At 42.8% G+C, this 26,952-nt stretch overlaps 1 protein-coding gene across 1 annotated transcript in view; it reads right to left on the bottom strand.

Moving 5' to 3' along the window:
- Window positions 1–26,952, bottom strand: part of LOC122789348 (glutamine--fructose-6-phosphate aminotransferase [isomerizing] 1-like) — a gene marked incomplete in the record, with an annotated part of 1,275,423 nt that overhangs the window by 693,222 nt on the left and 555,249 nt on the right. Inside the window, 1 exon segment of the mRNA XM_044056728.1 lies at window positions 14,123–14,231. Coding sequence (XP_043912663.1) covers window positions 14,123–14,231 — 109 coding nt within the window.

Here is a 26,952-nt window from a genome sequence, read left to right on the forward strand (position 1 = left end):
TGTCTGTTTGGAAATTGCTTTTCCCTGCAATCCAGCAGCGAAAGCTACAAAAAGCTGGTCAGATTTTCTGAAAGACTTTGTTCTGTCCATGTAGTAGCGCAACTGTCTGTGTATGTCCAAGGTGTGCAGAAGTCTCTCTCCTTTATTTTGAGGATTGCAAAAGAAGGCAGGCAGGTGAATAGCTTGATTCAGGGACACCCTGGATACCACCTTTGGCATGAATGACGGATTGGTTCTCAAAGAAACTCTGTCCTGGTGAAAAATGAGAAATGGTTGTATTGCCATAAGAGCCTGTAGCTCAGAGACTCTTCTTGCTGAGGTTACTGCCAGAAGGAAGGCTGTTTTACAAGACAGAAATTGCAACTCTGAAGATGTTGTTGGTTCAAAGGGAGGAAGAGTTAATTTTTCCAGCATGAATTTGAGGTCCCATACAGGCACTGGTGGTTTCCTTGGAGGGTTGATGTTCTTTATACCTCTTAGAAACTGTCTTAGCAATGGGTGAGAAAATACAGGCGGAGCAGTGTTATATTTGGCAGATATTGCTGAACCATGTATTTTTATGGAAGAATATGAAAGGCCATTGTAGAGCATTTCAACCAAGTATTCCAGGATCTGTGGAATGCTCATCACTGATGGGTCTTGACCCTTTTTGCTGTTCCAGATAAGAAATCTCTTCCATTTTGCTGAGTATGTTTTTCTAGTGGAAGGTCTGCGCGCCTCCAGGGTGATATCTTTTACCCTTTTGGAAAGTGTATCTTGAGTAATAGTCATGGAATCTTCCAAGCTGTCAGCTTCAATGTTTTCAAGCTGGGGTGTAGTGTCCTGTAATTGCGCTGTGTCAGAAGAAGTGGCCATTGAGGAAGGAGCCATGGATTGGTGTGTGTCAAGCTCCGTAGCAGTGGGTACCAGTGTTGTCTTGGCCAGTCTGGAGCTATCAGTATGACTTTCAGTTGCTCTGTCTTGATCTTTAGTAACACCTTGGTCATCAAAGGAAGAGGTGGGAAGGCATATAATGTTAGAGAGTTCCAACTGAAGGAGAGAGCGACCACCTTCCATGCTTGAGGATGGTATGTCCTTGTGCAAAACTTTTTCAGATGGTAATTGAAGTGGGAGGCAAAAAGATCTATAACCGGCCTTCCCCCATGCTTGAGCTATTTGTAAGAAAATGTCTGGATGCAACATCCATTCGTGTGGATCCATGATGTTTCTGCTTAGGCTGTCCGCCAGAACATTGTCCTTCCCTGGTACAAACTGGGATTGTAGCTCTATTTTGAATTGTAGGGAAATATCCCAGAGATTCATTGCCAGTCTGCAAAGAGGGTAGGAATGGGTACCTCCTTGCTTGTTTATGTACCACATAACTGTGGTATTGTCTGTCTTTATTAGTAGATGGCCCTGATGCATGAACTTTTCGAAGGCCTTGATTGCATGTATCACTGCCAGCATTTCTTTTTGGTTGATATGCAGGTGCTTTTCTTTTTGTGTCCATTGTCCTTGAATGCATCTGCCCTCCATGTGCACCCCCCATCCATGGTCTGAGGCGTCTGTTGTTATGGTTTGACTTGTATGAGGCTTGCTGAAAGGCATACCTTTGTTTATCTGGCCTGCGTGAGCCTACCACAGAAATTCCTTTTGAAGGCATGGAATGAGTGGGATCAATGTTTCCAGGCTGTGGCTGTGCTGAGACCATAGACTTTTTAGATACCATTGTAGTTTCCTCATATGCAGCCTTGCATGTGGAATCAGTAGAATGCAAGATGCCATGAAACCCAGGGCCTGCAGGATTTTCCTTGCAGTCATCTGGGTGTGTGTTGCCAATCTTCTGAAGTATTCTGGTAATTGTTTTTGTTTTTCTTTTGTCAGAAACGCCATCTGGGTGTTTGTGTCCAGTGTGGCACCCAGGAATATTTGTTGGGATGCTACGAGACTTGATTTCTGAGTATTGACTGTGTATCCCAAGGCCTGAAGTAGGTGAATGACATAGTCCAAGTTTTTTAACAAGGCTTGTTGGCTGTCTGCTTGTATAAGGCAGTCATCCAGGTAAGGGTATATTTGTATCCCCTGAAGTCTTCAATGTGCAATTACTGATGCCAGGCATTTCGTGAACACTCTGGGCGCAGTAGATAAGCCAAAGGGCAAAGCTAAGAATTAATAATGCTCTGAGCCTGCAAGAAATCTGAGGTATCTTCTGCAACTTTGTCTGATTGGGACATGCAGGTATGCCTCCTTGAGGTCCAGAGTTACCAGCCAAGACCCCTTGCCCAGCATGGGAAGGAGTTGCTGTAAAGTCAGCATTTTGAATTTTGGCACAATAAGGTAAGTATTCAGTGCGGACAAGTCCAGAATGGGTCTCCATTGGTTTTCTTTTCTTGGAACAAGGAACAGTCTTGAATAAAATCCTTGTCCTAGTTCTGCAGAAGGAACCTTTTCTATTGCTCTTATTTGAAGTAGGTTTGTTATTTGTTTGAGTGCCTCTGCCCTTTGATTTGGTGGCAGGTTTGGCCTGCCATGTCTTGTTGGCAGTGTATGAAAATGGAATTTGTATCCTTTGTCTATTATCTCCAGTATCCATTTGTCCTTTGTAATATTGTGCCAATTTTGTGAGAATAAAGATAATTTTCTGCCCAAAGGTGCTTCTAATTGAGCCCTGGATGGCAGAGTCAAAGTCAAGTCATTGAGATTGTCCTGGTGGAGCAATGGAAGGTCCTGCCCCACCTCTCTGGTTCGGAGGCTGCCATTGACATCCTCTGTAGGAGCCTCGAGTTTGCCCTCTACCTCTGCCACGTCTGTTTTTGCCTCTTTGAAATTTGTCTGTGTCAGGAAAGGACCAATGCTTAGAAGGCCAATTCCTGCTGAATCTTGGAGGCTGTACCTGGAGGAAATCTTTGACTGTTTGCACTGATTTTGCCTTTTCCTCTATTTTCTTTAAAACCTCTTGTGCAGTAGCACCAAATAGCTTATGTTTCTCTAGTGGTGCGACCAAAAGCTTAATTTTCACATAGTGTGGCAATGTTTGTTCCTTTAACCAAGCATGTCTGATGACCGCACCTGTCATTGCTTCTCTACATGAAGCTTCCAATGCATCATATCCACACTGAAGGAAATGGCTGCTAACCTGCTTAGTATTATGAACCAATTCCTGTAACCCCTTTCTATCTAATGGTCAGGGGAAGCCAGTTTCTTTTGCAAGTCATCCAACATGTATTCCTGATACTGAATCATATGAAATTGACAATTTAATGCTCACATAGAAAGGGTGGAAGATGTATATACTTTCTTGCCCCACCTTTCTAAAGCCCTAGAATCTCTTTCCGAAGAGAGTGGGTTCTTAGCAGTAGTGAAGGAAACCCCTTTAGGCCCCTGAGAAATAGTTTCAGGGTCAGCAGTATGGCCCTTGTACAGAAATTGATGTGTGTCTGGGACCCTGTAGTACCTGTCTGGCTTGACAGGAGCAGGGGGGAGGGAGTCAGGGAAACACTAGATTCTAAATACACATCATCTAAAACATTTAAAACTGGAGGAATAGCTAAGGGTCTATGCTGAGGTAGCTTTAAAAATTCCCTTAACCTTTTCCTAGAATCTGAGTATTCTTGGCCTTGCCATTTGAAGTGTTCCCTCATGGAATGAAGCATTTCCCCAAAGGAAAACTCCTCAGGAGGAGAAGCAGAGGGAATAGATTCCTCCGCATCAGAATCCTCGTAGGCCGGGAAGGCCTCCTCCTGGTAGTCTGAATGTGCAGAATCACCTGAGGCCTCATCGAAGGACTGGGAATCTACCTGCTCAACCCTAGGCCTCTTGTCAGAAGGCGGCTGAGAGCCTCTATCTGGATGAAGCTGTGAACCCCTAATTAAAGAAATAAGGTCCTCAGCTAAACTTAAAATTTGAGAACCAGAAGTGGACCCCAGAGAAACAGATCTTGGAGGGAGAGACTTAGCCTGTTTGGCAGCCTTAGCACGTGTGTAGGCCTTAATGGACATAGACACTGGAGGCCTGGCAGCACCACGTGCTGGAGTAGTCTTATCCACTGAAATGGTGTCAGAAATATCCTGGGCTACGGTCTCAGAGGGAGAACAGAAACCGGCACCGAGCTGGCCTCCAGTACCGAAGTAACCGGTGGAGCGGTGTCGTCGGTCTGCAGCGGTTGCGAAACCAGCTCAGAAGAGACCGAGACACTCGCGGTAGGCCTAAGCGTGGTGTCGGCCGAGACCGAGGACCGCGGGTGTCGGTCCTTATCCTTCCGTTTTTTAGGTAAATGTGCTGTCGGAAGCTCCGACGGCATGATATAACAGAAATCTTCCCCAAAATAATCCTGTGCAAACTCTGACCGACGCCTAAGAGTGCATTTATTGAAAGAGGCACAAGCTGCACAGGCCGAGACGTTGTGTTCTGGGCCTAGGTAGGGTAAGCAGTAAGAGTGGAAATCCTTATGAGGTATTTGTTTCCCACAAGTTAAACAATTAACTTTTTCACTTTTATCTGACAACTCAGGCACCTGCTTAAATATTACACTAGCTGACCTCGTCTAACAGCAATCTTTAAAAAAAAAATACAGAAACTGCACATTATTGTTGTGCTCCACAGCTTTAATTTCTATGTTGTGCAGATCAAGAGTTCATAGTAATGGAGTTCAGCAGAAATCACTTGTGTTCAACCACTCCTACTGCCTTCTCTCTTCCTCCACCCCCATATTTCCTCAAACAGGTTAAACTGCTACAACAGTAATTTCACCCTGCACTCCCTCACATAGCCCAGAAAAGTATACCCTGCAACTATTAATTTATCCTGCAAGTGTATAACCTATAGATTAAAAATAGCCTAAAAAGTTGGTGTAAAAAGAAACAAATCTAAATACAGCCAAAACGTTACCTTAACATACCATAAGCCCAGGGAAATACTTGGAGTCAGTGTTAGCCTCGCTTTTCGAGCTCACTCTGCTCCTCCTGCCCCAATTATCACCCACCCCACTACTCCTACATTTAAACTACGCCAGCTACTCCCTCATACTAAGATCCAATCACTGAACAGCTCTCTCCCACACCCATTTTTCTTCTCTTCCATTCTTCCACACACTGTTAGCACAATCAACCATCAAATTTGACCCACCCCCCCTAACAAAATGCAAACAAGTAAAAAGTACTAATTACCCTAATGCCTATACTGTTTCTATTTTACCATCTTACTGCCTACGAACAAATACTTGACCATGGTATTCACTACCCACAAGGTCAGACACCCACGACTACACACAACACCAAACAATCTGCCATCCCCAGCAAACCGAATATATGACCCTCATTAATGTATCACCCCTGTAAAACCACAAAACACAATCCTAAAGACAAAGACTATATAAAACTAATAAACAAACTCCTAAAGCTTAGAATATCCTGTCACTATAACCTTATAACAGATGGGGATATTCACCCAACCCTGGCCCACCCACACCCAATATCCTCCACTCCCCTACCACAACCCACACAGTCAAGCTACCCCTTTTTACTCCCACTAGTTCCCCTCCTAGCATTTCACCTAAATATTATAAGTATTAATAATAAGATTCCCAACCTACACGCCCTCCTAACAACCCCCCCCCCCCAGACATTATGTGTCTTATGGAAACCTGGCTAAAACCTAGTACTACCGACAATGAGATACTACCCCCCAGGATATAATATACACCGGTTAGACCGTGCTACTTAGAAAGGAGGTGGGATAGCAGTCCTTTACAAAAATACTCTGTTAATAGAGACATCATTCAACCACCCCAATTCAACAATGCTCAACTCCTCAAACCAAATCACAGATTAACCAGTACAAATGTTTAAACATTGTCTGTGGATACATTCCGTCAGGCAACAACTTAAATATCCTAGAGGATATCCTGTACTGGTTATTCACTACTTATCCCCAAGAAACCATAGTTCTTGGTGACTTTAACACCGACTGGCACCCCTGCTCCTCTGAACCCCCCCTCACTCCTATAAACTTATCTGGGTTTAAACAGAACATAACCTCTCACTAGGATAAACAAACCGACCAACAGGGAAAGTATCCTGGACTGGATCATAGTTAAAACCAATCCCAACTGTATACTGCTGGCACTCTCCTGACAACCTTAGCGACCATTTTCTAACCTAGATCATAAAACAAATTAGGAAACCCTCACCAGACCAAATATAAAATGGTGAGAAACAGAAAAAACTTGACACTGCAATATTCCTAAACGAACTACAAACAGCTGACTGGTCAAAACTAAAAAAATCTACCCTTAGAAGAGGCTGTAGCTCACTTTAACACTAAATTCCTAAGTATCCTTGATTCCCATGCTTCAGCACGCACAATAAAATCTAGATCAACCACAGCACCATGGCTCACAAAAGATACCAAATCTAAAATCAAAGCTAGAAACAGAGCCTGGGCCAGCTGGAGAACAACCAAAGCCTCACTTGACCATCTAAAATATCGTCAACTCAGGAATGACAAAAAATCTATTTTACTGGATAAAAAAAACTTCTACCATAATCACCTACAAAAACACCAAAACAACCCCCAAAAGTTCTGGGCAGTCTTAAATCAACTACTTCATCCAGGATATTCTACCACCCCAACCCCGACTAACCATACCCATAGTTCCCCAGACACCATAGCGCTTATAACAACTTTTTCACCAAAACAATCCAATCCCTAGCAAATCACCTAACCTCCACAAACTTAAACCACACACCTAATTTATCCACAAATCACCCCGAATTTAGCCTCCAACCAATATCCACTAGTTTTATCAAAATTATCCTTAAAAAAAAAAAAAAAAAAAAAAAAAAAAAAACTACCACCCTTGCTGCTGATCTCCTCCCTGCAGAGTACCTACAAATAGCTGCAGATGCCATTGCATATCCCATATCTATCCTTATCAGCAGAACCTTATCCGAAAATGCTATCCCCTCCCTCTGGAAAATATCAGTCATCCCACTCCATACAGGTGGTAGCTCAATAGACATGTCCAACTATAGACCCATTGCCATTCTTTCTCCACTAGCCAAAATAATGGAGAAATGTGTACACAAGCAACTAATGCAATACCTTTCACAGAATAACTTACTATCAGAGTCCCAGCATGGCTTCAGGCCATATCACAGCACCACCTCAGCCCTCCTTTCCTTTACTAATACCATAAACAATAACAGAAATGACAATAGGCTAATCTCCGCCGTCTTCCTTGCCTTTGACATGGTCAACCATGAACTTCTCATTCTTTCTCGAAAATCCATTTCCCTCAACACGCACACTTATCCAGTGGTTCCAGTCCTACCTAAGTGGTAGACAAAGTACAGTTTTGTACCTAAAATAAATGTAGATGTCCGATATGCAACTGCAGTCCTGACATATGGGTTGTCCTGCCTCAGGCAGCCCTTCGGTCGGCCGGATTCCAAAGTCTGGGTCCGGCGTCGGCTGATGTCGCCCTTTCCCTGACGTCAGAGTGCCTGGGGTATAAAAAGTCAGCCGACGTCATCTTCTTCAGTGTTTCTTGCCCCAGATGCCAGGTGCCCTCTAAGGAAGGCTAAATTTTGAAAAATAGAGAAAAATTCCAGACAAGTACAACAGCATAAAAACAAATACATCATAAAAGATTACCCCAGGTAGCTAAAATGAGGGGTAGAAACCCAAAAGTATACCACAGAGGGGTAGGTGGGAGGGAAAACCTGACTGCAGTTGCATACCTATCGGACATCTACATTTATGGTAGGTACAAAACTGTACTATGTCCTTCAAGGATGCAACTGCAGTCCTGACATATGGGTTGAATACCATAGCCAACCTGGGGGTGGTAGGCACTAAGACAAAGATGGTGTAGCTAAAATGCCCTGCAGGACTGCAGAGGCATACCCTGCTCTGGATCTGGAGTATAAAGGCAGGTTGTAATGTTTGGAAAATGTATGCACGGAGCTCCATGTAGCAGCTTCTAAAATGTCCTTTGTTGCCACTCCTCTTAAAAAGGCTGTGGAGGTGGCTGTAGCTCTGGTGGAATGTGGCCTGATGTCAGCTGGCACAGTTTTTCCATGAAAAGAGTAGCAGAATCGAATGCAATTTCCAATCCATTTAGAAATTGTCTGTTTGAAATTGCTTTTCCCTGCAATCCAGCAGCAAAGCTACAAAAGCTGGTCAGATTTTCTGAAAGACTTTGTTCTGTCCATGTAGTAGCAACTGTCTGTGTATGTCCAAGGTGTGCAGAAGTCTCTCTCCTTTATTTTGAGGATTGCAAAAGAAGGCAGGCAGGTGAATAGCTTGATTCAGGGACACCCTGGATACCACCTTTGGCATGAATGACGGATTGGTTCTCAAAGAAACTCTGTCCGGGTGAAAATGAGAAATGGTTGTATTGCCATAAGAGCCTGTAGCTCAGAGACTCTTCTTGCTGAGGTTACTGCCAGAAGGAAGGCTGTTTTACAAGACAGAAATTGCAACTCTGAAGATGTTGTTGGTTCAAAGGGAGGAAGAGTTATTTTTTCCAGCATGAATTTGAGGTCCCATACAGGCACTGGTGGTTTCCTTGGAGGGTTGATGTTCTTTATACCTCTTAGAAACTGTCTTAGCAATGGGTGAGAAAATACAGGCGGAGCAGTGTTATATTTGGCAGATATTGCTGAACCATGTATTTTATGGAAGAATATGAAAGGCCATTGTAGAGCATTTCAACCAAGTATTCCAGGATCTGTGGAATGCTCATCACTGATGGGTCTTGACCCTTTTTGCTGTTCCAGATAAGAAATCTCTTCCATTTTGCTGAGTATGTTTTTCTAGTGGAAGGTCTGCGCGCCTCCAGGGTGATATCTTTTACCCTTTTGGAAAGTGTATCTTGAGTAATAGTCATGGAATCTTCCAAGCTGTCAGCTTCAATGTTTTCAAGCTGGGGTGTAGTGTCCTGTAATTGCGCTGTGTCAGAAGAAGTGGCCATTGAGGAAGGAGCCACGGATTGGTGTGTGTCAAGCTCCGTAGCAGTGGGTACCAGTGTTGTCTTGGCCAGTCTGGAGCTATCAGTATGACTTTCAGTTGCTCTGTCTTGATCTTTAGTAACACCTTGGTCATCAAAGGAAGAGGTGGGAAGGCATATAATGTTAGAGAGTTCCAACTGAAGGAGAGAGCGACCACCTTCCATGCTTGAGGATGGTATGTCCTTGTGCAAAACTTTTCAGATGGTAATTGAAGTGGGAGGCAAAAAGATCTATAACCGGCCTTCCCCCATGCTTGAGCTATTTGTAAGAAAATGTCTGGATGCAACATCCATTCGTGTGGATCCATGATGTTTCTGCTTAGGCTGTCCGCCAGAACATTGTCCTTCCCTGGTACAAACTGGGATTGTAGCTCTATTTTGAATTGTAGGGAAATATCCCAGAGATTCATTGCCAGTCTGCAAAGAGGGTAGGAATGGGTACCTCCTTGCTTGTTTATGTACCACATAACTGTGGTATTGTCTGTCTTTATTAGTAGATGGCCCTGATGCATGAACTTTTCGAAGGCCTTGATTGCATGTATCACTGCCAGCATTTCTTTTTGGTTGATATGCAGGTGCTTTTCTTTTTGTGTCCATTGTCCTTGAATGCATCTGCCCTCCATGTGCACCCCCCATCCATGGTCTGAGGCGTCTGTTGTTATGGTTTGACTTGTATGAGGCTTGCTGAAAGGCATACCTTTGTTTATCTGGCCTGCGTGAGCCTACCACAGAAATTCCTTTTGAAGGCATGGAATGAGTGGGATCAATGTTTCCAGGCTGTGGCTGTGCTGAGACCATAGACTTTTTAGATACCATTGTAGTTTCCTCATATGCAGCCTTGCATGTGGAATCAGTAGAATGCAAGATGCCATGAAACCCAGGGCCTGCAGGATTTTCCTTGCAGTCATCTGGGTGTGTGTTGCCAATCTTCTGAAGTATTCTGGTAATTGTTTTTGTTTTTCTTTTGTCAGAAACGCCATCTGGGTGTTTGTGTCCAGTGTGGCACCCAGGAATATTTGTTGGGATGCTACGAGACTTGATTTCTGAGTATTGACTGTGTATCCCAAGGCCTGAAGTAGGTGAATGACATAGTCCAAGTTTTTTAACAAGGCTTGTTGGCTGTCTGCTTGTATAAGGCAGTCATCCAGGTAAGGGTATATTTGTATCCCCTGAAGTCTTCAATGTGCAATTACTGATGCCAGGCATTTCGTGAACACTCTGGGCGCAGTAGATAAGCCAAAGGGCAAAGCTAAGAATTAATAATGCTCTGAGCCTGCAAGAAATCTGAGGTATCTTCTGCAACTTTGTCTGATTGGGACATGCAGGTATGCCTCCTTGAGGTCCAGAGTTACCAGCCAAGACCCCTTGCCCAGCATGGGAAGGAGTTGCTGTAAAGTCAGCATTTTGAATTTTGGCACAATAAGGTAAGTATTCAGTGCGGACAAGTCCAGAATGGGTCTCCATTGGTTTTCTTTTCTTGGAACAAGGAACAGTCTTGAATAAAATCCTTGTCCTAGTTCTGCAGAAGGAACCTTTTCTATTGCTCTTATTTGAAGTAGGTTTGTTATTTGTTTGAGTGCCTCTGCCCTTTGATTTGGTGGCAGGTTTGGCCTGCCATGTCTTGTTGGCAGTGTATGAAAATGGAATTTGTATCCTTTGTCTATTATCTCCAGTATCCATTTGTCCTTTGTAATATTGTGCCAATTTTGTGAGAATAAAGATAATTTTCTGCCCAAAGGTGCTTCTAATTGAGCCCTGGATGGCAGAGTCAAAGTCAAGTCATTGAGATTGTCCTGGTGGAGCAATGGAAGGTCCTGCCCCACCTCTCTGGTTCGGAGGCTGCCATTGACATCCTCTGTAGGAGCCTCGAGTTTGCCCTCTACCTCTGCCACGTCTGTTTTTGCCTCTTTGAAATTTGTCTGTGTCAGGAAAGGACCAATGCTTAGAAGGCCAATTCCTGCTGAATCTTGGAGGCTGTACCTGGAGGAAATCTTTGACTGTTTGCACTGATTTTGCCTTTTCCTCTATTTTCTTTAAAACCTCTTGTGCAGTAGCACCAAATAGCTTATGTTTCTCTAGTGGTGCGTCCAAAAGCTTAATTTTCACATAGTCTGGCAATGTTTGTTCCTTTAACCAAGCATGTCTGCGTATGACCGCACCTGTCATTGCTTCTCTACATGAAGCTTCCAATGCATCATATCCACACTGAAGGAAATGGCTGCTAACCTGCTTAGTATTATGAACCAATTCCTGTAACCCCTTTCTATCTAATGGTCAGGGGAAGCCAGTTTCTTTTGCAAGTCATCCAACATGTATTCCTGATACTGAATCATATGAAATTGACAATTTAATGCTCACATAGAAAGGGTGGAAGATGTATATACTTTCTTGCCCCACCTTTCTAAAGCCCTAGAATCTCTTTCCGAAGAGAGTGGGTTCTTAGCAGTAGTGAAGGAAACCCCTTTAGGCCCCTGAGAAATAGTTTCAGGGTCAGCAGTATGGCCCTTGTACAGAAATTGATGTGTGTCTGGGACCCTGTAGTACCTGTCTGGCTTGACAGGAGCAGGGGGGAGGGAGTCAGGGGAAACACTAGATTCTAAATACACATCATCTAAAACATTTAAAACTGGAGGAATAGCTAAGGGTCTATGCTGAGGTAGCTTTAAAAATTCCCTTAACCTTTTCCTAGAATCTGAGTATTCTTGGCCTTGCCATTTGAAGTGTTCCCTCATGGAATGAAGCATTTCCCCAAAGGAAAACTCCTCAGGAGGAGAAGCAGAGGGAATAGATTCCTCCGCATCAGAATCCTCGTAGGCCGGGAAGGCCTCCTCCTGGTAGTCTGAATGTGCAGAATCACCTGAGGCCTCATCGGAGGACTGGGAATCTACCTGCTCAACCCTAGGCCTCTTGTCAGAAGGCGGCTGAGAGCCTCTATCTGGATGAAGCTGTGAACCCCTAATTAAAGAAATAAGGTCCTCAGCTAAACTTAAAATTTGAGAACCAGAAGTGGACCCCAGAGAAACAGATCTTGGAGGGAGAGACTTAGCCTGTTTGGCAGCCTTAGCACGTGTGTAGGCCTTAATGGACATAGACACTGGAGGCCTGGCAGCACCACGTGCTGGAGTAGTCTTATCCACTGAAATGGTGTCAGAAATATCCTGGGCTACGGTCTCAGAGGGGAGAACAGAAACCGGCACCGAGCTGGCCTCCAGTACCGAAGTAACCGGTGGAGCGGTGTCGTCGGTCTGCAGCGGTTGTGAAACCAGCTCAGAAGAGACCGAGACACTCGCGGTAGGCCTAAGCGTGGTGTCGGCCGAGACCGAGGACCGCGGGTGTCGGTCCTTATCCTTCCGTTTTTTAGGTAAATGTGCTGTCGGAAGCTCCGACGGCATGATATAACAGAAATCTTCCCCAAAATAATCCTGTGCAAACTCTGACCGACGCCTAAGAGTGCGTTTATTGAAAGAGGCACAAGCTGCACAGGCCGAGACGTTGTGTTCTGGGCCTAGGTAGGGTAAGCAGTAAGAGTGGAAATCCTTATGAGGTATTTGTTTCCCACAAGTTAAACAATTAACTTTTTCACTTTTATCTGACATCGGCTGAGGCAAGAAAAGGTCCCCAACGGGGTACTTAGCTTTTTTGAAGACTTCAGTAGCTGAAAACACAGGAGCTGGTCGACCGGCACTTGCGAACTGCTTCTGCTTCGGGCGCCACGCAGCAAGAAAGACTGTAGAAGATGGCGTCAGCTGACGTTTTTATACCCCAGGTGCTCTGACGTTGGGGAAAGGGCGACATCAGCCGACGCCGGACCCAGACTTTGGAATCTGGCCGACCGAAGGGCTGCCTGAGGCAGGACAACCCATATGTCAGGACTGCAGTTGCATCCTTGAAGGACATCAGGTGGTACTATGGCAGGGCAAACTTTCCAGACAGCTACCGCTCTCACACTTGGTGTCCCTCAGGGATCCATACACTAGGCCCACTACTCTTCTCTATTTTTATCAATAATCATCACACTGCTATCCCTAAAGCTACCTGTATTCAAAATGCAGATTCCACTCTCATCTGTTCAGCCACCTCCCCATCCGAACTACAAGTTTTAACCCAAAATACATTTAACACTATTGAGAACTGGCTCACCAACCACCGCCTACTAATGAACCCCAATAAAACTAAATTTCTACTCTTCACCCACATTAGTAGATCCGCCACACTTTCATTCTCTGTCACATCTAACAATGGCAACACTATCTCCCCAGATCAACACACTAAACTTCTAGGGGTTATCATAGACCATAATCTCAAATTTAACCAACAGGTCAACAAAACCATACAGACCATCAATAAGAAGCTTGAATCACTGTATAGAAACAAGACACTCTTAACCCTGGAATGCCTTGCCAAACTTTATAACCCTACACTACTCCAAAAGTCTCTTAAAAAAAACCTCAAACAGCATCTCAAATTGAACTGGCTATGCCCATGTACCAACCCGGATTAAGTTATAAAACAATAGCATAATCAGCAATTATCATAGCATAATTGGTAATTATCATAACATCTAACTACATCACCATGCTATGTATCCAGTCTTACTTGTAATTGCATCTGTCCATGAGAACTGTGAGTCCCCTACTAGGGAACACTTCTAAACCAATGTACATAAGGTATATTACCACTTTTTTTATATATTCTAATTGTTTTGTAACTTCTTGTGTAACCTTTTGTATGTTTGACTATGTGGAGCTTTTCTCCCCGGACCTCCGCTGAAAATTGACATGTATCCAGTCAGACTATCCCAGTAAACAAATGTAAAAGATATATATATATATATATATATATATATATATATATATATATATATATATATATACGCATTGTGTGTGTGTGTGTGTGTGTGTATATTTATATCTATCTGCACCTATACACATCTATTTATATAAATATATATATATATATATATATATATATATATATATGTAGATATATAGAAACACACACATGCACGCATAAGGACACAGTGTGAATATTTGTATAGAAAAGAAAAAAAATCCTTGTGCCAATCAGTTAAGCACTAGGTGCTAGTCACACAGTAGGTTAGATAAAGCATACAATTGCTTATTAAAAAATTACCTTGCATCAGATGCAAAAAAGTACTCCACTCCTTTTTCTTCACCCACAGCATACAGTGATGAAAAACTGTCCGCTCGTGGCAATGTACAATTTCCCATCTTCTCTTTACCTATTCAAAATCAACTAATAATTTAGTTTTTTAAAAGTACATGATTTGTAACAGAATTCAGTCTTGATGTCTGTTTTATAATTTATGACTTACAATAATATATTTACTGTACTTACAGACTCAATTTCAAAGTATTTTTCACTTACCATATTGCTATCAAACAGAATGAATTTGCTCAAATGAGCAACTGAATAAATGCGGGTGGGTGTACTTAAAGTGCCTGTCCAACTCAGGCACCTGCTTAAATATTACACTAGCTGACCTCGTCTAACAGCAATCTTTTAAAAAAAAATACAGAAACTGCACATTATTGTTGTGCTCCACAGCTTTAATTTCTATGTTGTGCAGATCAAGAGTTCATAGTAATGGAGTTCAGCAGAAATCACTTGTGTTCAACAATTCTGTGCCATCAGAAAGGATGCACATGACAAAATGACAGAGGTTGAACTTAGGAGCAAATTTGACTTAATAAAGGCAGTTTAATCATGGAGTTGTTGCCTTACAGCACCTGGTTCACTACTTTGCTTCCTGAACAGGATGACTCCCCGTGTAAGTGTGAAGTTTCATTGAGTTATCTTGTTTCATCTCATATCTCAAATGAAGTAAACTGTCAAACCTCCAAAAAGCTTGCAAGTGTGTATGAGCTGTGGGAACATTTAAGTGCAATTTGTCTTGGGCTGGCACCCTGTCCAGGATAAGATTCATCATCCTATACTTGTTATGTGCCAGGATAGGCTCCATCTCCCCACTAACTCAGACATGGATTAAAATGGGGCAAATGAGGATTATTTTATACACTAGTTGTTTATAAAGGGCATTGTATTGTCATTATGATGATCTACCCTCTTACTGTTAAACTTCTTGGTAACAAATTAATGTGAGGTATACCCTCTGTGATCTTCTGGACAGCAAGGCATTATATGTACTTGTACATACAGGTATGTCTGCAGAACTCCATTTCTGTAAATTACGAGCAGCCCAAGTTTGAAATATTACTCAATGCATCCCAGACAGGTGTACGGTGTTCATATTTGTTACAAAAGCTATACTGATTTGTGCCAACAAGACGAATCAGAATGCCTAGGTGGCAACTGTCTGCAGCTACACAAAGCACTTACTTTGAGACAAAGCTGTACAACAAAAAGACAAGGCCAGCAACAATAAATAGTACTGTTGTTCCTAGTAATTTTGACCAGCCTTGGACTTTTCAGCTGGAAGCATATCCTAGAAACAGAATGGGTCAACAGGACTACAAAATTGCATCCAACATTACTTAGTCACAGTCTACAAAATTATAACCCAGGCTCTGTTTTTGCCAATGACCAATGGTCCATACCTGTTCACAGGTAACACTGAGCATTTACGCAAGGCCATAAAGCAGAATCAGCAGCCTATCATGAGTGTATGAACTTAAACCCATGGGGTCAGTGGTTTGCATCCAGAAAATAAGCCAGCTTCATTTGCTTAATGGGGAAAGTTAAGATGAGACACTAAATTACAATGGACTGAGTTGTCTTTTTTATGTAAAGACACAATATGCAATAACCACCAGTCCTTTAACAGCCTCCAGACAAATGAGAGCACACAAAACAGAGCTGAACATTTATCAGTTATAATCTCAGGTGCTTTTTTAACATGGGATTACTGCATCTATATGAATAAAGGAGTTTTCAGTTCCAAGACTCCTGAACTCCACAGCCACTAAAGCAAAAAATAAATGCAACATTTTCATTATGTCAAGTTAAGAACTAACGTCCCAACAGTGTTTGGAGCTAGTCCACAATAACACTATAATCTGACCCAAATTTTACTCCATCCACAGTTACAGCTATCACACAGGTTCCACGACCTCAGTCACCCCTTTTAAATTACTATGAAACAAGTTATCTCAGCCCTTTCAAAAACTAATACTTTCACCCATGGGCCCTGACAACATACCATGTTGCCTGCTTATCGGTGACAAGTATGGCCTTTCGGAGCCCCTAGTTAACCTCTTTAAACTAAGCCGCATTCCTAAAGTCAGACTTCATAATGATGCTACAACACAAGGGTGGCCCAGCCATGGACCCCGGTAACTATAGACTCATTAGATTGACTAACCTTATATGTAAAGCTACGGAATGCAGTATATCAGACTTCATTAATCTGGACATTGAAAATCTCTTAGTCCAGGACCCTCAACAATTTGGCTTTATCAAAGGAAGGTTCTGTCTCTTTAACCTCTTTAGTTTCTTTGGAAAAGTAAACAAAGCGGTGGATAGTGGTTATGCAGTGCATACAGCATGCATGGACCTGGCCAAGGCCTTTGACATGTAGGTAATAACAGACTTGAAAATCTGAATGTAAATCCTTAAATTGTTTGATGGATACCTAACTGGCTGTCTGACAAAACCCATGTGGTAAGAGAAGCAGGTGCTACTTCTGAAAGCAAAACAGTTACCAAAGGTATACCCACAGGGTTCAGTTTTGGGTTCTCTCCTATTTGGCATTCACACTTTTGTTCTCTGGTTAACTAATTTTACAGATGTGTTGTTATTCCCCTTTCAACTGACAAACAATTGCTCCTACATGGCTTATTTCATGTTAACAAGTGGTGCAAGGACAGTGGTCTCAAATTAAAACTAGATGTAGTACAGTTTATTTTGGTAAACAATACAGTTTCATCTACTGTATACGAGATGCATCCCTCCAGTCAGACACTGTTTTAAGAGATCTGGGTACTCTTGTGCATCCTCTTGTTGATAATTCCTTATCATTTGACCATCAAGTCTCCATAGTACTTCAAAAGCCTTTTATCTGTCCCGTCTAATTTCCAAAGGCATCACCACTAGATCCAAATACGTCTTAATTCCCCCTTTACTCCTTTGTTATCAGACCCATTACTGACCTTTGGCATGTATTTATATAAATATAACATACAACCTGAAAGACTTCAAAGATGTAAACTAAAAAGTTTAGTGGTATCAAAAATCTTAGTTTTCAGTGTCTTACAGACTCCTCCATGGGGATCCAAGTCTAGTCTTTTGTGCCATGAAATATCCAACCCTATTTCATCTCCTATTCCGTCACAGAAAAAATATGTCAAATACTCTGTTAAAGGAACTAATCCTTCATCAGCAGATAAAATAGGACATATTGACATGAAAGATTCATATCCCATCATATCTCTTACATCTGGAACAAACTTCCAATACAAGGTAAGCAGATTAGCACCTTTGCCAGCTTCAAAGTAAACCTGGATAACTGGCTGAGCAGCCTCAGATTCTCTCTCGGTCCATCTCGTCTTGGCCTCCATGAGGGGTTTTTTGGCTAGGTTTGAAATGGTCTGATTGCCTAGTACTTACCTTTGACCCTACAGCACTCTTTCTATGGATAAAGAGCCCATTATTCTCTCTCCAGCTAGGATTCATATTTTCTTACTGAAATATATTGATCTTCATCCCAAAAGCAGGCCAACATTATGTAGTCTAAACTCTGAGACTCCAATCAAAAATTGTTTTTCTATGGAAGGTATCAAGATCAATATATCTGGTGAGATTCATGGAAAGCTTGTGTAAAATGAGTACAGCTGGTGGGTATACCTCTCAACCTCTCAATGCAAGAAATATTGACAAAGCCTAGAACAATAGAGGGACAGAGGCCTAAAAATAGGGACAGATTTTAAATATTGTTTTGTGTTTCATTCATTTCTTGAAAGATACGAGGTCTAATACTCAATTGTATGCCATTATTTAGTAACTTCAATCCTCAGTTTTTGATAGAAAACCACAAATTTTATGAGGAGCAAATCAAGAACAGAAGTCAAAAATCTGGATATTTTGCAAAAATCTGGACAGTTAAGAGGTATGTGGGTGGGTGGTAAGTTAAGTGAGTAAATATCTCAACTAAATGGATCAAGTCACAATAACATACTGGAAGACGAGACGCATTTCTGTACAAACTTCCAAACATGAATACTACAGTTGTGTAAATAAACTTAATGTGACAGTAGATTTTCATTCACTCCTGCAGGACCCCTAGCTATATGGTTTGTATCCTGCTAAGGATAAAACAGACCTCCAGTTTCCAAAGTTTGAAGGGCATCTTCCACACAACAAAACAGTTTTAGGCAGGAGCTGAGCTGAGCTGAAGAAAAAGAGCACTCTGGTTACTAAGCCCTTCAGAGCTTTCATGCCAGCTGAGAGCCCTTAAAGGACAGTGATAAGAAAAAAAAGTAAAAAGAGAAGCCCTTAGCATGGTAACAAAAATATACAGAAATAAGGGGAATGGAGAGGCTACTGCAGCAGTGATTATTTATACATTTTATGAACAGGTTCATAGGTAATTATTAGGCTATTAGTCTGCAGACTATTAGAAGTTTGGCAGATAACTGGAGGTCAAATTCAAATCCTGTACCTTGAATCTGTTAGGTAAATAACTATTATGCCAACCCCTCCATATCTGGCAAGTTTACTTACACAACTGTACTACGTTCATCATATTGATCACTTCTACAGTAGCCTTAGCTATATGGGTATAATACCTTACCTTTCATCGACTGGCAGGAAAGCCCTTAAGCAAAGCCTGACTGAGACCTAGAGAAAATCTACCTTGTAGTGCTTTGCCAAGATATGTACAGAGGACCAAATTGCTCCTTTTAGAAAACTTGGACTCTAATTCTTTCCAAAAAGCCACAGGGGAAGCAGAGGCCCAAGAAAAAACAGCCTTGACCTTGCCTGGCATTGCCTTATTGTGTGGGCAAAGACAACAGTATGTGCCATCTATTTGGAAACTGTCTGCTTTGACAAATGTTGTTCTTTCTTCTTACCATCAAAAGAAATAAAATGATCAGAGTTTCTGTAAGATTTATTTCCGTCAAGATAATACCAAAGTTGTCTGAGGATATATACATGGTATGGAGTACCCTTTCTCCCTCATTTTTAGATTCTGGACAGAAAACAAGGAGATGGACAGTATGACTCAAAGAAAACCTGGATACCACTCTAGGTATAACTGAAGAATTAGTTCTTAAGGAAACCATAGTTTTGTGGAAAAATGAGACAATGGTGACCTACAAGATAATTTGTCTCTGTTTACCAGGAAAGTCTGACTACCCATTTTCAGCAGAGACCCAGGAGGGTGTGTTTGGTATAATGGTTAGAGTCTTCACCTTACAGACACAAAGTACAGGGTTTGATTCTGACCGTCGGTTATTGGCTAGGCTTAAAATGGCCCTTCAGGGCAGCTAGCTTAGTATTCATCTATGAACCTATGAGAAAAGCTTCATTTGCTTACATTGCATTATACCAAGTTTCAGTTAAACACAGAGTAGTTACATTTCTATTTACATTTATACACAAACAGTTGTTACATTTATACATTCTAAGATTTTACAGAGGTGAAAATTACTAAAGAGAAAGCCCACATGCAACTTAGCAGATTGCACAGGCAGCAGTTATGTATAAAAATAGATTTGTCATTTCAGTGAGTGGTTGAGAGTATTCTACTTAAGGAGAGTATTTGTAGAGTATTACACTGTGAGCACAAAGTCTTAACCTTGTGATGAGCATGTGCAGCACCAGTATTGGTTAAGATGACATTTATGCAGTGGTTTAAAACTTCTGAGTTTGTCGGAGAGTTTTATTCGTGTGGGGATACTATTCCAGAGTTTGGCAACGTACTGGGGAGCAGACCAAGTCCCCTGCAACATTATTTGACTTATTTGTAAGTAATAAGAATTTGTTACTAGCACTGAGGTCCCTTGCTAGACAGTAGGGCAGTAATAAGTCTTGTAGTGCAGGGCATTTTTCTGGATGACTGAATTTGTGTGTTGTAGTTAGTTGTGAATATGTTAGGTATTTGTGTAGTAAACTAACAATGGTAGGTCCTATGAGGGAGATTGATGCAAATTTAATTACTTTATTGTAGCAGGAGGCAAGTTTTTTTCTTTGACTATAGTTCAAGTTTTTTTAGGATAGGTGCATCGGATAAGAACATCGGCAATAAGAAGGTGATGGCTACAGTTTTTCTTGCAGTATCTATAAGGAATCCATTGATCCTATAAAGGCTGCCTAGTTTCTGGTGAGTATATTTAATGGTGTGCAGCACATGCTAGACATATTTGAAATTGTCATCTATTATAATGCCTAAAATTTACTGTGAGATACACTCAATGACAGTATTATTTGCTGACTTTATGGTAAAAAATTGCTTTTGATTTTGGCAATTTTTTGAGGTAAAAAATCATTAACTTAGTTTTCTTGGGGCTGAGTACAAGGTTTGATTCTTTGAGTCAAGTTTCTACAGAGGAGAATGATTTTCGGGTAATGTCGTAGAGCTTATTTATGGTTGAGACTGCACATATGAATACAGAGTCATCTGCATACTGAACTACACTAGAATGGTGAGTGGAGGTCTGGAGGTGATTAATAAATATATATTAAATAGGAGAGGACCCAGGATAGAGCTCTGAGGGACAGCTGTAGTAAATGATTGAAAGGATGAGTAGGTTTGTTGCCATTTAACAGCTTGTTGCCTTCTAGAGAGGTAACTAAGAAACCATAACAAGGAGTATTGTTAAAGGCCCACTGAGGACAGTCAGACGAGCAGTTGCTGGTGCGAGACGGTATCAAATGTCTTTGACAAGGCTAAGAACATGGTGGACATAAGCAGACCATTGTTTATACACTGGTTTATTATACTGGTAAAATGCAATAGAGGTGCTGTGCTGGGGCCTAAAGCCATATTGTGTTTCTGACTGCAGGTTATTTGAGGCTAGATATTAACATCAACTGAATATAGATGCATTTCTCTAGTATTTTGGAGGGGGGGGCAGAATTGTTATCGGTCTGTAAAAAACAATAAAATTAAGATTTCAAGGAGAAAAGAATAGTTGTGTAAAATCTTACCATAACTATAGATGTCCTTCCTTCCGTGCTGCAGTATTCTCACATGTGAGATCCTCTGCCTCAGGACCCGCACTTCCAGCTCCTATGCCAAAGCTTAAGCCTGGCTGCTGAGAGGGGTGTGAGACGTCACACACAGGGCCATAAACGTGATGTCTGCACACACAGATCTCAGAAGTGACTGGCCACTCAGACAACAGTTTTTTGAAAACAGGAATGATGCCATCCAGACAGGGAAAAGAAGCATGAAGGGGGATGGGAGGGAAGGACTACTGCAACATGGAAGAGAAGGACAGCTATGGTTATGGTAAGATTTTACACAACTATTCTATGTCTTTCTATTATCATGCTGCAGTATTCTCACATATGGGAGAGTAGCACAGCTTATGTAGAAGAAAGGGTGGAGGAAGAGGTGGCAGTCTCCAGGAAGCCATGGAGGATGGCCCTTGCAAATCCTGCTCTGGCTCTGGAGATGTTGTTCAATTTATAATGCTTGGTGAAGGTGTGTACAGAGGACCATGTGGCTGCCTCAAGGATGGTAGCCATATCCAGGCATTTGAAGGCTCCTGAAGAGGCCACTACACTAGTGGAATGTGCCTTAATAGAGTGGGACAAAAGGAATAACAGAAGGTAACAGTTTTGCATATCCAGGAGGATATTGTCTGTTTGGATACAGCTTTCCCCACAGCCCTGGGATGAAAGGAAACAAACAGCTGATTGGACTTTCTAATGTCTTTGGTCTTGTCCAGATAAAATCCTAGATGCCTGTGGATATCAAGGGAGTGGAGCACTCTGTCACTGTCATTTTGAGAAGAAGGGGAAAAAAAAGTGGGTAAATGGACAGACTGGTTGAGGGACAGCTCATTGACCACCTTGGGTATGAAGGAGGGGTTGGTACGAAGAGTTTCCCTGTCTTTGTGGAAGATAGTGTAGGGTGGAGAAGCCATGAGAGCTTGCAGTTCAGAGACTCTCCTAGCTGAAGTAAAGGCTACTAATAAGACAGTCTTCCAAGTACACAACTTTACAGAGGCAGAAGCTGCCGGCTCAAAGGGGGCAGTGGTAAGTTTCTCCAACACGTAGTTCAAGTCCCATGGAGGGGGAATTGGTTTTCTTGGACATCTGATGTGGAGAACCCCCTTAAGAAAAAGTTTCACCCCCAACCTGGATAAAAGGGGTGGGTCAATAGGTATGGCAGATAAATGGACTTTCACTGAAGAGTATGAAAGTTCTGATTTTAGGAGCTCACACACATAGGCTACGACTAGAGGGACATCCACTTGGTATGGGTCTAGTTATCTTTGAAGACATCAAGTGGAGAACCTTTTCCATTTTGAAATGTAGGATCTCTGGATTGTGGGTTTCCTGGCCTCCTGCAGGACAGACAGCACATCCTCCAAATAGAGGTGTCTGAAAGGGATCAGAAGTTTATCACCCACAGGGTTAGGCGGAGGGTATCCAGATGAGGATAAAAGAGGGACCCCTTTTGTTGTGCGAGCAGGTCCACCTTGTGGGGCAACTTGTGGTGATTGCCCCTGACAAGAGATAAAAGAAGGGGGAACCAATGCTGTCTTGGCCAATAGGGGTTCACCAGCAAATGTTTTAGTTTGTCCTTCTGTATTTTCATAAGGACCTTCTGAATGAGTGGGAAGGGGGGAAAGGCATAAAGGAAGAACCCCTTCCAAGAGACTAAAAGGCATCCACTTTCCAGGCTAGTGGAGAGTGGATTATGGAGCAGAATAGCTGAAGTTGTCTGTTCTGAAGGGAGGCAAACAGATCTATCTGTGGGATGCCTCATCAGTGGACAATGTCTAAGAAAACATTTCTGTGTAACATCCACTCGTGATGCTGGAAGAATGATCTGCTGAGGTATCTGCCTGGTGGTTATCCTGAGATGGAATGTAGACCACCTGCAGTGTGAAATTGTACTGGGTGGCCAACTCCCATGCCTGTATTGCTAGGCCGCACAGTAAGTAGGATCTGGTCCCACCTTGCTTGTTGATGTACCCTACCACAGTGGTATTGTCTGTGAAGATTTGTAGGGGGTCTTCCTGTATTAGAGGGAAGGGAGCTTTTAGGGCTAGAAGGGGAGCAGTAATTTCTTTCACACTGATATGCTTTCTCTGGAGGGAGGGCTCCCATTAAGCCTGTACCTTGAGACCATTCATGGTGGCTATCTACCCTATATCCAAGGCATCTGTTCATGAATTGCACCGGTTTGGTGGGATGCAGAGGTAGGCCTGGATTCTGATTTATTTGTTGGATCCACCTCAACTCTTTCTTCAGGCAGGGTAGGAAGGACACTTGAAAGTCCAATTAGTGATCCTGTTGGGACCAGACATTTGTCAAGTACCACTGGAACTTCTTCATGAGCAACCTGGTGAAGGGCAACATAGGAAGAGTAGTTGCCATGAGACCTAGAAGATGGAGAAATTGCCTGGCAGAGATGTGTTTGACAAGAAGCAACTCCTGGAAGAACCTGTTTAGGGAGTTCATTTTGTCTTGGGGAAGGAAAGTCTTCATCAGATCTGTCCTTATTCTGCAGCCCAGAAAAATCTGGTCTTGTGATGGGGTGAGAGGATTTTGTCAGACTGAGAGTGAAGACCTGACTCTGAAGGAGGGACATACTGAATGTCACGTGAGTCCTGAGAAGACCTGCCTCCTCCACTGTAATCAGGAGGTTGTCCAGATAAGAATAAGTTTTGTATGACCTTTGTTTTGCAGTAGGCTATTGCTGGGGCTAGACACTTTGTTAAGACCCTTGGTTCTGCAGACAAACCAAAGGGCAAGGCAGTAAATCGAAAATGTGAGGATGGCACAGCAAAGCGTAAATACCTCCTGTAGTGTAGGTGGATGGGGATATGGAGATATGCCTCCTTCAGGTCCAAGGTGGTCATGAAAGCACTGGGAGGTAATAGTGGAAGAAAGGTTTGAAGGGACAGCATGCAGAACGAGGTTACCTGCAGGAAGGGGTTTAACTGAGACAGGTCGAGGATAGGCCTCCAAGGGTGGTCCTTCTTTGAGACCAGGAAGAGCCTGGAGTAAAACCCTTGACCCTCCTAGGCTGTAGGAACTCCTTCTATGGTTTCTTGTGAAGGCAGATCTTGGATGAGCTTGGGTATGAGGTGGACCTGTTTTTTTGGAGGGAAAGGTATGCCTTGTGGTAGGGGGTTTTCCTGCCAGGTCGTAAAGTACCCTTTTTCCACTACTGATAACACCCAGTAGTCTGAAGTGATATGTTGCCAAAGGGGTAGACCGTGAGAGAGGCAGGTGGAGACTGGTAGATGGTTTAGACAGTCACGCATTGTTCTGTCTATCTGGAAAGGGCTGCCTGGGGGTGGGTTGTTAAGAAGCAGTCATGGGGGATGTAGGTTTTCTAGACCCTTTCCTGTGTTTAGAGGAAGAGGAGGGTGGAGCAGGTGCTCTCCAGACAATAGTGGGTTTAGCAGGGTAGTTCCTACAGAACTTTGGAAATGAAGAGACCAATAAAATGTCTGAGCTCCTGAAGTTCCTTATTTTTCTCTTGGAGGCTTTTGAATAGCTCTGCAGACTGCTTGCCAAATAGGAATTTGTTGTCCAGAGGGGCATCTAAGGTCTTTTTTTTTTAAATAATCAGGGAGGGGATGTAGTTTGAGTCAGGAATATCTGCACAGTACAGATGCTGAGGCAGCTGATCTGGCTGAAGCATCAGCAGCATCATAGCTGAATTTTATAGAATAGAATGTCTGGCAACTTGAGCTGCTAGGGAGAGTTTGGATGCAACCTGGGGTTTCGTAGGAGAAGGGCAAGGAAGAGAGAAATGAGGTTGCCTGGGAGACTAAGTCCAAGGCATATATGACTATATGTGTCTGATAGTTAATGGCTCTAAAGGCCAGGATGGAAGAAATATAAATCTCCTTCCCCAGTCTATCCATGGCTTTGCTGTCCTTATCCAATGGCAGAAGGGAGAAAGACAGAATTTGCCTGGATTGCTTATCTGGAGCCACTGCAATGACAGCAGTGTCTGCCATAGGTGGCTTAATGAAGTATTTGTGGTCATCAGGCACTTTGTAGAACCTGTCTGGGCTTTTAGGGGCTGGAGGCTGGGATTTGGGGTTCTTTCAGGTAGAAGCAAATGCATCCAGGTAAGGTGGAATCACAGAAAGGATAGCCTAGGGAGATAAAGACTCCCATCTGTAGGAGCTCAAAATATCTCTTTTGCACAGCAGTCATCTGAGTGGCATCCCACTTGAAGTACTCCCTCATTTTTGGAGATAATTTCCCTAAGGGTTATATCTTCCGGTGGGGATTCTCCTTCCAAAGAGTCCTCATTCGGGAAGTAGTACTCCAGGGGAGAGGCTAGTTGGGAGGTATATGTAAGAGATTCATCAGAAGAGAAGGACGAGGAATTTTCCTCCTGAGTGTGAGCTGGGGGAATGGAGGTAGCTGAAACTGGCCTTGGACTAAGGGTAGTCAGGGCCGGGGTAAGAGAGGCTGTGGGCTTGAGGGCCATGAAGGCCTGAACCAGGGACTGGGAAAAAGTTTGCCAGTCTGGCTGGTCTTCAGCAGTGGATGATAAGTGTCTTGTTTTTTGTTTCCTCTTCAGAGGAGTAGTCTTTAACACCGTTTGAGGAGGGGTAGGCTTAGGATTGGGCATCCGACCTGTAGGAGAGGAGCCCTGGTCTGAATTGAAAGTGGCCATGCGGTCAAGCCATGTTCCTCATTGACATCAGCTGCAGCCGACGTCGCAGTACCCTCCAGGGACGTACCGACTGAAGATTCTAGGGCGGCTTACAACACAGTACCCGCCGAAGTTGCCAGTTTTCCTGGACTTCCCTAGACCAGTAGCTGGAGGGATGTCTGAAGTCAGAGAGACAGAAACAGTAGGCCTTGAAACTTTGGCCTTCTTTTTAGGTGGCTCCACCTCGACGGCCAGTTTCTTTTTTATCCTTAGGGCTAAACGTATGAAATGTTTTTTCACGAATAATTTCAGGGCTGCCAGACTTCTACATAGGCTTTTAGGGACAAACGACTTACAAATACTACAGGGCGTATGGTCGTGGGATTGGCCTAGACAAAACAAAGCTTATGGGAATCCTTGTGTGGAATCTGGCAGCCACACTTACATTTTCCCTTTCTAGATGACATCAGCTAAATAAAGGATCAACAGCAACCTAAGCCTAAGTAAAATAAAGAAAATTCCCCAACAGGGTATTTATCTAAAAATGTCTTCTAAAGTGTGGAGCAGAGCAAGCAAGCTGATGTTCAACTGTGGCAGAGAAGTTCTGGGGTCTGTGCGTGCAGACATCACATTTATGGCCCATGGTTTATGGCCCTGCTTGTGACATCCCATGCACTTGACAGCAACCAGGCTTAAGCTTGGGCATAGGAGCCAGATGTTCGGGTCGCCTGAGGAGGAAGATCCCATAAGTGAGAATACTGCAACATGACAATAAAAGGACATCCACCTGTTTAATAGACTTGATATACAACACCTCCTTCAAAAACTTTTTCACAGGATATTGCACTGAAAGAGGGGGACTGATGGGAAGATATGCTGAAAATGCCAAAAAAAAAAAAACCTTGACAGATTAAGACAGGCCAGAGGATAGTAACTCTCTCAGAACCACTGAAACACTATCCTTACAAGGGTCCTGTTTCTTGTCTAGGCACCAACTAACAAGGGTCCTGTTTCTTGTCTAGGCACCAACTAAAAAAATCTTTCCCATTTACTAATATAAGACATTCTAGTAGCAGGTTTTCTTAACACCTGATGCACACCCTCAGAAAACAGATGCCTAAAAGTTATTAAGACTATCATCCAGTTAGTTAGCTGCAGTTGTTTGGAGTTGGGGTTTATC

This window comes from Protopterus annectens, chromosome 14.part0 (assembly GCF_019279795.1).
Source record: "Protopterus annectens isolate FY-2018-M chromosome 14.part0, PAN1.0, whole genome shotgun sequence".
Lineage (NCBI taxonomy): Eukaryota > Metazoa > Chordata > Ceratodontiformes > Protopteridae > Protopterus > Protopterus annectens.